Source organism: Hemiscyllium ocellatum, chromosome 4 (genome assembly GCF_020745735.1).
Source record: "Hemiscyllium ocellatum isolate sHemOce1 chromosome 4, sHemOce1.pat.X.cur, whole genome shotgun sequence".
NCBI classification, from domain to species: Eukaryota; Metazoa; Chordata; class Chondrichthyes; order Orectolobiformes; family Hemiscylliidae; genus Hemiscyllium; species Hemiscyllium ocellatum.
This window is the reverse complement of record NC_083404.1, coordinates 94,298,650-94,313,550: the sequence shown is the minus strand read 5'-3', so window position 1 is coordinate 94,313,550 and position 14,901 is coordinate 94,298,650. Positions and strand designations below refer to the sequence as shown.

At 39.1% G+C, this 14,901-nt stretch overlaps 1 protein-coding gene across 1 annotated transcript in view; it reads right to left on the bottom strand.

Annotated features, from left to right (window-relative positions):
- Positions 1-3,299: 3,299 nt before the first annotated feature.
- LOC132815450 (transcription factor E2F5-like) overlaps positions 3,300-14,901 on the bottom strand; it is a 30,016-nt gene continuing 18,414 nt past the window's right edge. The window contains exons 6-9 of the mRNA XM_060824398.1: positions 13,172-13,436; positions 9,966-10,175; positions 7,536-7,580; positions 3,300-4,523 (exon numbers count right to left, since the gene is read on the bottom strand). Coding sequence (XP_060680381.1) covers positions 4,408-4,523; positions 7,536-7,580; positions 9,966-10,175; positions 13,172-13,436 — 636 coding nt within the window. The 3' untranslated portion in view covers positions 3,300-4,407. The remainder of the gene's footprint in view (positions 4,524-7,535; positions 7,581-9,965; positions 10,176-13,171; positions 13,437-14,901) is intronic.

Here is a 14,901-nt window from a genome sequence, read left to right as displayed (position 1 = left end):
GCAGGACATCCAGGTTTCTCAGCTGATATGACCACTTGAGGTTGAATATTCAAGGTCCTGTTCTGAAACTCCGGCATACACCTTGATACAAGACAACTGAATACTCTTAAACTCTGCAACCAATTCTTGTGAACTTATGCTGCTGATCTTCTCAGCTATTTGCAGTGAAGTCATGATGGGAAGGATAGCTTCTTTTATCTACTGCAAAGAAGGACCTCACTTTTACAAGGCCCTTGAGATTAGCATCAGAATGTTAAGAGGCAACCCTACATCAAGTCCCATCTCGCTCTCCCTTCCTGGATCTCTGGAGCTTGTATTTTCTGTTGTAAAAGGCAGTCACAGTAACAGGTGCCTTGGAATGTTTAAAGAGGAATCACACTTCTTCATTTCTGTCTCAATTTTAACACTTGAGGCCAATAATTGTCAGCTAATTTATCTTCTAGCTAATATGCTCACCACTGACAAAAATTGGATCTACAACAACTACACCCCTGGAACAAGTTCAAGATTAGGAAATGATCCCAACATTCCTGATGCTGGAATGATATGTGAAACTTAGTATGAAAGTGACACCTGAGAAAGGTAAACTTTATCCCAAAGTTGAACAGTTCAAAACAGCAAGTGGCCTGAAGAGTATCTCTGTAATTGTGCTTCATTGCCTTTTAGGAAGATTACTACAAAATAAATTGACATTGATCACATATTACAGTTCAAAGTAAGTTATCTTATTAGTTTATAATTGCTAGTTCTTGTTAATAAAAAGTCTGCCTCTTGGAAGACATGCAAACATGCCCAAACGTTATAGTATATTTATAACAACTAGCCCAAAAAAACGTCAATGTTTGGGCCGCCGGTTGTTTCCACAATCAAATACTGGAGGGAGATTTCTAAAGATAAGGGAATATCCAACATGAGTTTGATATTAGAGATTCAATGAAGACTCAAAATTAAGAACTCAGAAAAAGGTCCTGGGGCCCATCACATCTGCGCCAGTCAAACATCAGCACTGAAGTATGCTAACTCAATTTTCCAGCACTTCACCTATTACCTTGTATGCCCTGGCATCACAAGCGCACATCTACATAACTGAGATTTTCTGTCTCTATTAACCCTACAGGCAGTGAATTCCAGATTCCTATCACTGTCTGGCTGAAAATGGTTTTTCCTTGTCTCTTCTAAGTCTTCTGCACTTTGCCTTAAAATTATGCCCTCTGGTCATTGTGACATTGCTGTTATACCACTACCACCTATTTATCTAGTGCCTTTCATGAGCACCAATCATGAAAGCACCTTAACGCAATTATGTATGTCTGAAATGTCAGTGAATGCTGTAGGAGGCTGACGGTTTGGCAAAGAACTTTACCAGTGGGATTGAGGAGTTTGAATGAGTTAGTCAAATATACTGCTCATAAATTGTTAAATAAAATTTGATCCCAAATCTTGAAGGATGACATGACAATTAAAATTTTTATTTAGCATTAAAAGTCAGCTCATCATAATTGGGCAAAACAATTAACTAGATGTTTAGCAACTCCATAAATGGAACAATAAGCTATATGTTTGTGTTAACCCTGGCAGCATTGTGAACTACACTATAATATTTCTATGGTTTCTTAGAGAAATTTTGTTATCTCTCTTCGTTCTTCCAAACAATTTATTGTGCAGCAAGATGAGATTATACCCATAAAAAATCCATTAAAGAGGCTAATTGTGAATGTGTACACTGAGTAACAGGGATCCACTTAGAGAGAATCATGAGTTTCCCAACTTGTACCAAACTTTTCTTTCAGTTTTGTCATATCAAGTTAATCTATGATGTTCTCAGCAGCCAGTGGCCTGAATACCACCTTCTTACAGAATGCCACAGGATATCAAATATAGATAAAATCACAGCATTGTGTATTATTGGGTGGAAGTTCAATCATTCAGTACAGCATTTTAAAACCCGACTGGTCACCACAGCCTTCCAAATGATTCCCATTTGAAAGAGATGCTCCTAACATTCAGGATATTCTGAAACAAAACTAAAGTTCATGAATACAAAAAGACACTCAATAACCTTTGCACCCCTGAAATTAACCTTGGATTGATTCTTTCTTTCTGCATTATCACCAAGGCAACTTCTTCATATGATCAGTTACCAGAAGCAGGTGACTATTTAGAAATAATGCTTCCGGAAAAATATTTTAAAGGGACCATCAACCTAACATGAAATAGGTCCCTTGCAAAAGAAAAGCACATGAGCCATCGTAGATGCCTGATGTTCTACCATGTCCTCTTTGAAAATCCTGCTCAAACTGTTCACAGAGCTCAACTATAGTTTATTATTTGAGCGCACACAGTAGATTCTGAAGTTCTTCATGGTTTGCCTTGTTTGTGCTGTGGTGGGGGGGTTCAGCACGGTCAAATTTTCTCACCACCAGCACACAAGGAAGTCAGATATTAAGCAGGGCTTGGAACCATTGATGATTGATTTCAGGGTACCATGGATTATCTGCATTGATTATCTGTCTTGAATGGTGTCCAAGTGTTTTGTATGGCTACTCACTGCCCACACAGAGGAGTAGTATTCTGCTTTAGTATGGCAAAATAAGATCTGGTGTCAGCTTTTTTCCGCTTCATGCTTACTTTTATAAAAGCAAAATACTATGACTGTAGAAAATCTGAAACAAACACAGAACACTGTGATAAATTCAGCAAGTCTGGTAGCATCTGCGGTGAGAGAAACAAGTTAATGTTTTGAGTCTAGTATAACTTTTCTTCTGATCTGAAGAACCTGAAATATTAACTCCACTTCACTCCTCACACATGCTCTCAACAGCCAAATATTTCCACAATTCTCTGTTTATCTTTCAAATTTTCAGAACCATAATATTTTCTTTTGTAATACAATATCCACTTTACAAATTCCCAGAACTCCAGCTTTGAGCAATGCATAAGGTCACCTGCATAGTGTAGTCACCTGGTATTCAAAGCTGGCAAGGTGCAGCAAAATAAAATGCCACAAGGTACATTTGATAGAAGTAACTTTAGAAGGTATTTGTGGTTCCTTTTGGTTAACTTAACCCAAAAGTAAAAATACAGACCAAGGAGAAATTACATTGAATGGTGATAAGTAATCTGGACCTTTTGCATAACCTAGTAAATGACTACAACAGCCAGAAAACAAAATTTCCATAATAAAATTCCATTGCTGTAACTGCAAGAAATAGGATAAATAGGCAATCTTTAATTTACCAGACTTAATTAAATAAAGACTGCAGAAGCAGAGATATGACACTTTAATCTTTTGTGCCTTTTTTTAGAAAAAACAACAGCTTTGGTCAATATAAAAACTGAATATTACAAAGAATTTCTTTGTTGTAATTCTACATGACAGGTGGTCCTAGGGAAAATGTCAACCTCTTATACAAAACACATTCTGTAAAACTTCATGAGATATACAAGGTAGTCTGGCCCAAGTAAACATTGAACTAACTGAACCATCCAAGTTGTGTCACAATCCATTTGAACACTGAACAGTTAGAGAAGGCAGGATATATTCTAAGTTGTTTGCCTAACAAGCAACAAGCTTCCGAAAATTAAACAACTCATTGACTGTACAATTGACGTAATCTGCACTGTGATTATCACACTATTTTGCATTCTACTTGCCCAGATGCTTATTAGACATTAGTATATCATGTAAGATTACTGATGGGTATTTCATGCTGGCCTTGCCAGCAATGCCCACAACCATTGAAATAAAAGGAGTGAAAAATGTTATAGCTGCATTAACATCAAGTGTTTTGGCCAGGTTCTACTATTAGACACAGTTCCTCCACACAGATTACCTTCAACATAGAACTATGTGAACTGGCAGAATTCTGGTGAAACTGGCCTAAAAAGACCACGTGTTTATAAGAAGAAACATCTTTTCAGGTCAACAAACAGCACATCAGGAGGCTACTTAACTTCAGTTCTAAACTGAGATAGACTTTCCTGTACATTATAAAGACAAAAAAAAACACTCTCCTAAAGTGCAAGAACCAAAAGGCACTTATAAGTGTGTGGTATATAAAAATAATCAAATTTCCCTGCTACCCTATTAAAAAAGGCAGTTGAAAAGTCATTAGTGAAGTAAAATCTTTTTTGCAACATGAGATTATGCCATGGCAGTATCACATTCAACTGCAGGAAAAAAAATTGTTTGCTACATGGCAGTACGAAGAAACAAACTGAACAATTCTATAAAATAGATGCCCATGTAGGACTTAAACACGTAAAGGACACAAGTTCAGAAACCTTAAACTTTTGTCTTGACCATAATGCTGTAGTGAACTTCACAAATAGAAACGAAGTAGTTCATGAAGGCTGAACAGGTGGTCCAGAGGTAGATTCAATATCTTGGGATGGCGATCACAATGGTTAAAACTGGCAATTTAAAATCTGCACATCAAAAAGATCACAGACACCTTCATTTTCATCCAGGTTGAAACTGTATTCATCAACTGGTGGAGGAGAAAGTCGAAGGAGGGGAAAGACTGCAGGATAAACAGACCATGTTATTTGGGGAAACTTAAACAAAACTTCAGTCACTAGATTCAAGCATTTACTTTTTTTCCCCCTTTGTCATGAATTATCTCCCCTTTGTTGGAAACATGTGGTTGCTCCTCACTTCTTTATTGAGGATTTCATTAAGTATAGTTTGGCGAAATAGTTTTTTCATTTGGGTGAGCTTCAGTAGGGTGCACAATTGTATGAACCAAATTCTGTTCTCAACCAAGTCATAAAGGTGCTCTTCCAGTCCAACTTTAACTCACTTACCTTAACCCGTATTCCTATTTGTGCACAGACAAAAATCCAAGGTTTCCATGGCTCTTTTATTAAAAGGGTATTTTATTCCAGATTGTACAACTAAAATCTGGATTGGACAAACTCACTGAGCATCAGTTTAAGAACAACTGGCTATTTGACTCAAAGCTCATTCTACTAATAACCTGCACTCTACAATAGAGTCATTGAGTCCTACAGCAGGGAGACAGGCCATGTGGCAACCAAACGTCCATCCATGTTAACCTCACTTCCCTGCACTTGGCATATATCCTTCTAATCCTTTCCTATCCATGTATTTGTCAAACCTTTCAAATGTTGTTAATGTACCTCGTCAACCACTTCTGCTGGCAGCTCATTCCATATGCATACCACCGTCTGTATAAAAAAGTTACCCCTCAGATTCCCTTTTATTCTTTCCCCTCTAAACTTAAACTGATGCCTTCCAGTCCTTGATTTTTCAACCCTGGGAAAAAGACGGAGTACATTTCACTCTATCTATGCTTCTCATCACTCCTCAGTCGCCTATGCTCTAAAGGTCTTAGCTTGTTCAATCTCTCCCTATAGCTCAGATCATTGAGTCCAGGAAATATCCTTGTAAATTTCTTCTGCATTCTTTCCAATTTAATAAGATCCTTCCTATAACAAGGTGACCAAAACTGAATACAATACTCCCAAGTGCTGCCTCACTGACATCCTGTATAACAGTAATGGGCTCAGCATCGATCCCTGAGGCACTCCACTAGTCACAGGCCTCCAGTCTGACAAGCATCCTTCCACTATTACCCTCTGCTTCCCACCATCAAGCTGATTTTGTATCCAATTTGTCAGCTTGCCCTGGATTCCATGCAATCTAACCTTTCAGAGAAGCCTACCATGTAGAACCTTATCAAAAGCCTTACTGAAATTCATATAGACTACATCTACTGCCTTACCCTCATCAACCTTCCTGGTCACTTCATCAAAGAACTTTAATAAATTTGTGAGGCATGATCTCCCACTCACAAAGCCAAGCTGACTACTCCTAATCAAACCCTCTTTCCAAATGCATATATATATATATCTTATCTCTCTGAATCTCAAGTAAATTATCCACCACAGGTGGTAAATTAACTGATCTATAATTCCCAGGCTTTTCATTGCAGCCCTTCCTGAATAATGGCACAATATTTGCTAACCTCCAGTCTTCCAGGATCTCACCCGTGGCTAATGATGATGCAAAAATATCAGCCAGGGCATCTCTCTTCACTCTGAACGTCTCATTTTTTTGGCTGCCATCACTCTATCTGGCTAACTGTTACAAACATTTGTCACACTGAGGACAGAGTTTTGCTCAATATTATGTGGCTTAGGTGGTTGCACCCTCACTTCCACCTGAAGATTATGGATTAATAGAACTGTACAGCAGCTTGATGAGATCATACTTGGAAAACTCTGAACGTTTCAGGTCTCCATATTATATAAAACAAAATATGGAGGCACTGCAAAGAACACACAAGAAGATTCATTAGAATTATGCTAGAACAGAGCATATATACTGATGAGCAAGTCCAAAAAGGGTAGAATTGTCTTCTCGAGAAAAGAGAAGGCTGCGGAATGATCTTATAAGAGGTCTTTAAGATTACAAAAAGATTTGGCAGGATAATTCGAAGGTACGAGTGTGAGTGCAGGTATGAAGCTACAGAAAAGCAATGTTCCCTTTATAATGAGCCCACCTGAAGGAAACAGAACAATGCAACACACTGGGCACACATCAAGAACAAATTTAGAAGTGTGCAAAACAAAATATGTGCAAAAGAGACCAGAGTTAGGGGCTACATCTATAATAGAGTCACTCAAATTTAACAATGAATACAGGGAAATATGTTTACCCCAAAATAATAAGAATTAGAACTCACTAATAGAAGAACTATTTGAGCGTTTGACAAGAAGAAAAGAATTTAAGGAAAATCCAAAGAAACACACAAGGAAAAGAAAAGAATTTAAATGAAGTAGGATAACAGGAAGCTTGTCTGAAACATAAACACCAACATGGATCCAATCGGTTAAAATGTCTATTTCCATGCTAAAAATTGTGTCCACTAGAGTTAAAGACATACACCATGGAAAGAGACCCTTTGGTCCAACCAGTCCATGCTGACCAGATATCGTCAGCTCAACCAGTCCCATTTGCCTGTGTTTGGTAGATAAGATGAATAACCATGGTCTTTTTTCAGGTGTAGAGGAGACCAAACTAGAGGGCAGTGGTTTAAAGTGAGGGGGAAAAGATTCAAAAGGAACCAGAAGGGCAACTTTTTCCACACAGAGCGGGGTGTAGTATGGAATGAGCTGTCAGAGAAAGTCATAGGGGCAGGTACAATTACATTATTTAAAAGACATTTGGCCATGAATAGGAAAGCTTTAGAGGGATATGGCATAAATTGAAACTCTTAAAACAGATACCTTTGTGCTTTTGTTTGTTGGATTGTAGTGTTGCTTCTTCTGTCAAGGATGTTGTATGGAATGATGGTTTACATTCAATAGCAAGATTCATTTGATCAAAATGTCTTAAATGTTACACAATCTTTGTGCTATACGTTTCACCATATGGATCAATAGAAAAATTGTCATTCACCTGGAAATTATATTTCTGTCAAAGACTCAGCAAGGTTCTACTTGTGGGAGATATAACGGTCTTCTGAAAAAAACAAAAAATGTAAATTTTACAGCAACATATAACTTACCATCTGATGATATAAATTCATCCATAATGTCTCCATCAATTGTTCCTGAAATTTAAATAAAAATGTACAAGTCATTAAAAAAAAATTGAATATCATGCAACCATCGTTTCCAAAACATTGCAAAATTATTTGGCTAAAATGTTACCTGGGTTTGTCTAATTCCAGGTTCCACCACTGCTTGACAAGAAGCCAATTATCGTTCAGAGAGTACATTCACCATTCAGTTAAAGATTGGCAGATGGGTACTGAAAAGGAATGGGGGTAAAATGGAGAGATGGCCTCAGGTTGGAGGTGCTGTCTCTGTACTTAAAAAAGCCTTGCAACTTATAAATGATCACAGGTACTAGACTGTCCCTATGAAGCTGAAGCCTCTCTCAAAGGCGTATGGTCATTTGGCTGTGAACGGGGTGATGGGAGAAATCATTAAGAAACCGTGCCATCTCTTTTCGCTGGTCAAGTTAACAGGACACTTAATTCAGCCAAATGGCTAACTGCTGTCATTCTATCCCCAGGTAAGCCTCCTACTTGGGACAGGAGTGTAGCAACAAATCAGCATGTTAGCCCCCAGTGGAGGGAAATTCAAAGTCCACCCTCCTCTGAAGCTGAAAATTCAGCTTGTTTCAAATTATAAAAGGAATTTTTCCCTCACATACACTTTATTCATAAAATTGGTAAAGATAATTTATTCAAAAGTGAAAATTTAATGCTGCATAAAGTGCAATACAGATTAGTTTCTTACAATATGGGTTAGCAGGTTGTCTCATGACAGATTGTATTTACAATATTTATAAATTGATTCATTCATAAAAGTTGGCAGAGCCCAAGGAATTTTTGCATGGGGAAGAACAATAATATCAGGTTATGGTTGATGTTATCTTCATGTCTATAACAGTCAACATGTACATCAGGTACAGTCCCAAAAACAAAAACTTGCCAGGATTAAATCTGCAGGGAGTTGTGCACTTCTGTTCAGGCAATGAAGGTATACTCATCATTTCAACTAATTGTGTTGGGTTATCTATTGTTGTTGCTATTGGACTGACATCCAAATACATGTAACTGACTTGCATCTCGATAACAAGTAGCATTAAGAGGATTTTCTTTAGCATCTGATGTTATTTGTTCAAACGCAAAATTAATTGGTTACACATATTTAATGATATCACTTATACTTGAATTCCAACACTTTGTATGTAGTGAATGGAGCCCTTCTTTTCATAATATTAAGAGCGGGAAAGGTAAGGAACTCTTTTTGTGCTCAGGCAAACAAGTTTCAGAGAATTTTAGATTGGGATCCAATTCCTGGAATTAGGCAGATGGATTAAAGTAGCTTTCTACATTCCTTTGCAAATAGTCTCAGGACTAATGTAAAATGTGTGGGCTAACACTTAACTCTTCAAACTTGTTTTGATTTTCAAATCAATTAAGAATTAATAATTTGCAATTTACAGACAGTGGATTCCATAAGCTTTTAATAATTGAACAAAAATGAACACATTGTATTCTAGTTCAATCCTGCATTCTCCCACAAATGTGTGAATTTCACACTATTAACTACTTGTCTAGTTATAGTTTACATATTGATGAAAAGTGTTAATCCTTGAAATAAAATGCTCCAGCAAGTTTTCAAATTATTGGGAGCACTAATACGTCACCCTTGAAACACAACAAGAGTCTCAGTTCCTAATGCCAGAGGTTATCTAATATTTAATATGCTGAACTCACAAGTGAAAGGAATACTTGCTTGGTTTGGGCAGCTAAACCAACATTTGAACAGTTCAACATCATTCAGGATACAGCAAATTGTTTAATCAATGCATAGACTTGTGTATACAACTCTATCTTCTCCATGCTGTAGTTGCTGAAAGTACTAAGTACAGTACTTAGACTAGTCCAAGGAGGGCAAAAGCACTGCCATAGGAACACTACCACCAAATTATTGATGTTAATCAATACTTTATGAGTTTGTTTAACACATGTCCCAACTCAAATACAGCAACTATACTGGTTGTTTCAAAGGTGATACTAACTATCTTAACTAATCAGTCATTTTTCAGATGTCACATTAAAGTGAACAAAACAGCAATCACCAGAGGCAAAGAACTCAAACAAAAGTGACAGCACTAGCCCATGCTTTCATAGACAATAATATCTCTGAAGATAGCATACAATGCAAATCAGAAAGAATTTTTTTTTAGCAACAAAAACCTAGCTGCAACCAGATATACATTAGTGTTGAGAACCCATTTTAATTTTCGCAGCCCAAAGTGACAAAGCAGTACAATTTTAAAATTGTACCATTAGTTTGACTGATACTTTAGACCAAAATAAATTAAACAAACCTGAAAAACAAGAATAAAAGTGGAATCAGAAAAGAAAATGTGGCTGTTTGCACTACAGTCAATAATCTTTATCGTAAATTTTCCTTACCACTTGAATCTTCTGTTTTGATTTGGTCATATGAAGTTGGAGGATGTTTGAGAATGCTCCCAACGTCTAAAGGAAGCAGTGATTGTAATCCGTTCTGTTCCCGAATGTTCTGTAGTGAGTCAGTTGCCAACCCTTTGTAAATTTCTGGTGTATCTCCCATGTTTGAGTAAGAGACATCTGATCCAATACCAGGTAGCTGCTGGCCACAATCTGATTTTAAAATAGTTATAATATTTAAAATCAATACATGGCAACGGTCATTGCCTAATTATTCCTTACAAGGAAAGGACAAATGAAGAAAACAGTAGCTCTATAGCAAGGCAAATCAAGATTCAAGATTTTTCAAGGAATATTACTTTATGCAATGTGAAATAGTTCCATTGGACTGTTGGTCCATTATTAGATTAGATTACTTACAGTGTGGAAACAGGCCCTTCAGCCCAACAAGTCCACACCGACGCACAACCCACCCATTCCCCTACATTTACCCCTTTACCTAATACTATGGGCAATTTAGCATGGCCACTTCACCTAACCTGCACATCTTTGGACTGAGGGAGGAAACCGGAGCACCCGGAGGAAACGCACGCAGACACGGGGAGAATGTGCAGACTCCACACAGTCAGTCGCCTGAGTCGGGAATTGAACCCTGGTCTCTGGCGCTGTGTGGCAGCTGTGCTAACCACTGTGCCACCGTAATATAATAAATATGATATATTTATATATAATAAATTTATGACAAAAAATGATGAGTATGAGAATCTTTAGTAGTTCAAACTTAAACTTGATTTCACCTTCTTAGTTGAATTTTATATTGTCACATATAATCCTTAGATTAGATTAGTTTCCCCACAGTGCGAAACAGGCCCTTAGGCCTAACAAGTCCACACCGACCCTCCGAAGAATGACCCACCCATACCCCTTTTCCCCCTGACTAATGCACCTAACACTATGGGCAATTTAGCATGGCCAATTCACCTAACCTGCACATCTTTGGAATGTGGGAGGAAACCAGAGCACCCAGAGGAAACCCATGCAGACATGGGGAGAATGTGCAAACTCCACACAGACAGTCACCCGAGGTTGGAATCGAACCTGCGACCCTGGTGCTGTGAGGCAGCAGTGCTAACCACTGAGCCACCGTGCCACCCTATAATCCTTCTGTGGATATGTAATATGTAATATGTGGAGGAAGCAGGCAGTGCAGGGATCCCCTGTGATTGTTCCCCTCAACAATAAGTATACGGCTTTGGATACTGTTGGGGTGTACGGCCTAGCAGGGGTAAGCTGCAGTGACCGGGTCTCTGGCACGAGGTCCAGCTCTGAGGCCCAGAAGAGAAAGGGGGAGAAGGAGGAGAGCACTAGTTATAGGAGACTCCATAGTTAGAGGGACCGACAGGCGGTTCTGTGGACATGGGCGAGACTCTTGGATGGTTTGTTGCCTCCCGGGTGCCAGGGTCCGAGATGTCTCGGACCGTGTCTTCAGAATCGTTAAGGGGGAGGGTGTGCAGCCAGAAATCATGGTGCACATTGGCACCAATGACATAGGTAGGAAGAGGGGTGGGGAGGTCATTCAGGAGCTCAGGGAGTTAGGTTGGAAGCTAAAAGCTAGGACGGACAGAGTCGTCACCTCTGGGTTGTTGCCGGTGCCATGTGACAGTGAGGCAAGGAATAGAGAGAGAGTGCAGTTGAACACGTGGCTGCAAGGATGATGTAGGAGGGAGGGCTTCAGGTATTTGGACAATTGGACTGCATTCTGGGGAAGGTGGGACCTGTACAAGCAGGATGGTTTGCAGCTGAACCAGAAGGGCACCAATATCCTGGGAGGTGGGTTTGCTAGCACTCTTCAGAGGGGGTTAAACTAATTTGGCAGGGAGATAGGATCCAGACTTGTAGTCCAGCAAGTAGGTTAGCTGTTTTTCAGGATGTTCAAGAATGTAGGGAGGCTCTGGAGAAGGTAGCACTGACAGGGAATACTTGCGGACACAGAGATAGGCTCAAGTGTGTATACTTCAACACAAGGAGTATCAGAAATAAGGTGGATGAACTTAAGGCGTGGATCGGTACTTGGGACTACGATATTGTGGCCATCACAGAAATGTGGATAGAAGAGGGACAGGAATGGTTGTTGGAGGTTCCTGGTTACAGATGTTTCAGTAAGATTGGGGGGGTGGTAAAAAAGGAGGAGGGGGTGGCGTTGCTAATTAGAAATGGTATAACAGGCTGCAGAAAGGCAGTTCGAGGGGGATCTGCCTTTGGAGGTAGTATGGGCTGAAGTCAGAAATAGGAAAGGAGCAGTCACCTTGTTGGGTGTTTACTATAGATATGATGGACTTAGATATGATGCAGAGCTGGGCTGAGGAGTGGCAGATGGAGTTCAACCCTGTCAAGTATGAGGTTGTCCATTTTGGAAGGACAAATAAGAATGCGGAATACAGGGTTAACTGTAGGGTTCTTAGTAAGGTGGAGAAGCAGAGGGTCCTTGGGGTCTATGTTCATAGATCTTTGAAAGTTGCCACACAGGTGGATAGAGCTTGTAAGAAGGCCTATGGTGTATTCGCATTCATTAGCAGAGGGATTGAATTCAAGAGTCGTGAGGTGATGTTGCAGCTGTATAGGACCTTCGTAAGGCCACATTTGGAGTACTGTGTGCAGTTCTGGTCACCTCATTTTAGGAAAGATGTGGAAGCTTTCGAGAGGGTGCAGAGGAGGTTTACCAGGATGTTGCCTGGAATGGAGAATAGGTCGTATTCAATAGGTTGAGAGTGCTAGGCCTTTTCTCATTGGAACGGCGAAGGATGAGGGGTGACTTGATAGAAGTTTATAAGATGATCAGGGGAATAGATAGAGTAGACAGTCAGAGACTTTTTCCCTGGGTACAACAGAATGTTACAAGGGGACGTAAATTTAAGGTGAAGGATGGAAGGTATGGGGGGATGTCAGGGATCGGCTTTTTACCCAGAGAGTGGTGAGGGCACGGAATGCGCTGCCTGTGGGAGTGGCAGAGTCAGAATCATTGGTGACCTTTAAGTGGCAATTGGATAGATACATGGATAGATGCTTAAGCTAGGACAAACGTTCGGCACAACATCATGGACCGAAGGGCCTGTTCTGTGCTGTATTGTTCTATGTTCTATGTATGCAAGACCAGGCATCTTTTGTGCATAACCTATGTAAATATAAGTCACTAATTCTCCACAACTCACCAGAAGACTGTTTGGGTAAGGGTACCTGAACAAGGTACGGTTCCTTTAGGGAGACAACTCGGTCTGAAAGAAGTGGAGTTGAAGTTGGTTTTTCTGGTAATGATGGTATTGCAAGCTCTTGTTGCAATTGCATTAGGTCATCTGGTGGTGGAACTGGAAACACTATAGGCTTTGAACAGTTGGACTCCTTATTAATAAGTAGAACATGAATAGGTCCTGACTGACTCTTCAAATTAATCTGGTACTTTTTTTGTCCATTTGGTCCCTTTTATTGAGAAGAGAAAACAAACATTTAAAAATTCCAATGGTTAATACTTAACTTCTTAATTCCACTTTATACACTAAATACTTTAACAACAAGATTGCAAGCAACTCAGACATTTGTGCTCGTGAATCATACTCACTGACCTTGATTACCCAAACCTAGAGCCAGCCATAAACAAGAGTGCTTCCCCTTAAAACACCATATTAAATGAAAAGATCACCCTTCTTCCAGAATCCAATATTATCATCCTCTCTTTAATCTGATCTGATCTTAGTTCTGATGATATCCTCAGCTGATCCCAGCCCCTTTGATCCCTGGATTTGATAATTTCAGAGCTCAGAGGGGGTTCAATTACCAGGAGTGCTGTCGTGACTACAAGTGGCCAGATTGTGCATTCTTGCTTATTAACTGGCTGTTACACCTCGCTCGTTCTTCAACAATGTAGGAATATCTTTGGACTTCACCATTTAAAGGACAGACCACCGTCTCTTCTCACCTAGTTCTACCATTGCCCCATTCCCACTCTTTCACCCACAAAGGACTTTGTTTATTCTTGTTCATTACTAAATAAGAATATAAGTTCAAACAATCACCTGTTTTTCTCTTTACAGTTTCTGGTGAGATTGCTATATATTTTAAGCATCTTTTTAAAACTGAAATACCAGAAATAAATGTACTTTTATTTTATAGCTGTTTCAAACTACATACAATTATTTAACCATCAGGTTCATTAGATGGGTATCATAAACAGAGTTTTTATGTAAGCTACACGTTTACCTTAAGCAGTAGACACAGAATTTTATTATTGCTGTTTATAAAATCTGAACTACACCATCCCAACATCTAAATATTTCAAGAGTTAACACAGACATGGGCATCACTTTCTTCTCAAATTATAAGAATGCACTGGTCAAACCCAAAGAATGTCTCTTTAATTCTCAGGATAAGTGACATTACTAGATCATGCATTTTCATGAGAACCAGAAGTACTTTTCAACTGAATTCAAAATTACACGTGCACTTTTTTTTTTGCTCTGACACTAGTCCAACTTGTCTATTTCTACTTAAGACTAACTGAAAAAGCTTGTAGTTTTACATGTGACACATTTGCTGCAAGAGATGCGGGAAAGAACTTGACCACCAGGTTGGGGGGGGGGGGGGGCTTTTGTTCAGAAGAATGGGGGACATCTGTTCTTAGTGTCAATGGATCAGTGTAAATAAGGTGATAACATTTATTTACTTGGGGAATGTGTGGAGTACTTCCTTCTCATGCTGGGGACTGGAAGATTGCACATATTTCACAGCTGGATGTCAGATAACCACAATTCTGGTTATATTGAAGACTCTTAACAAAACTCATTCTCAATAGGAAAAGAACTTGTAATTTAATAAGCTGAGTGGATTATGCACGTATTGGAAAAGTCCTGATACAATTTGATATATACTACATTGAGCAGATTTGAAT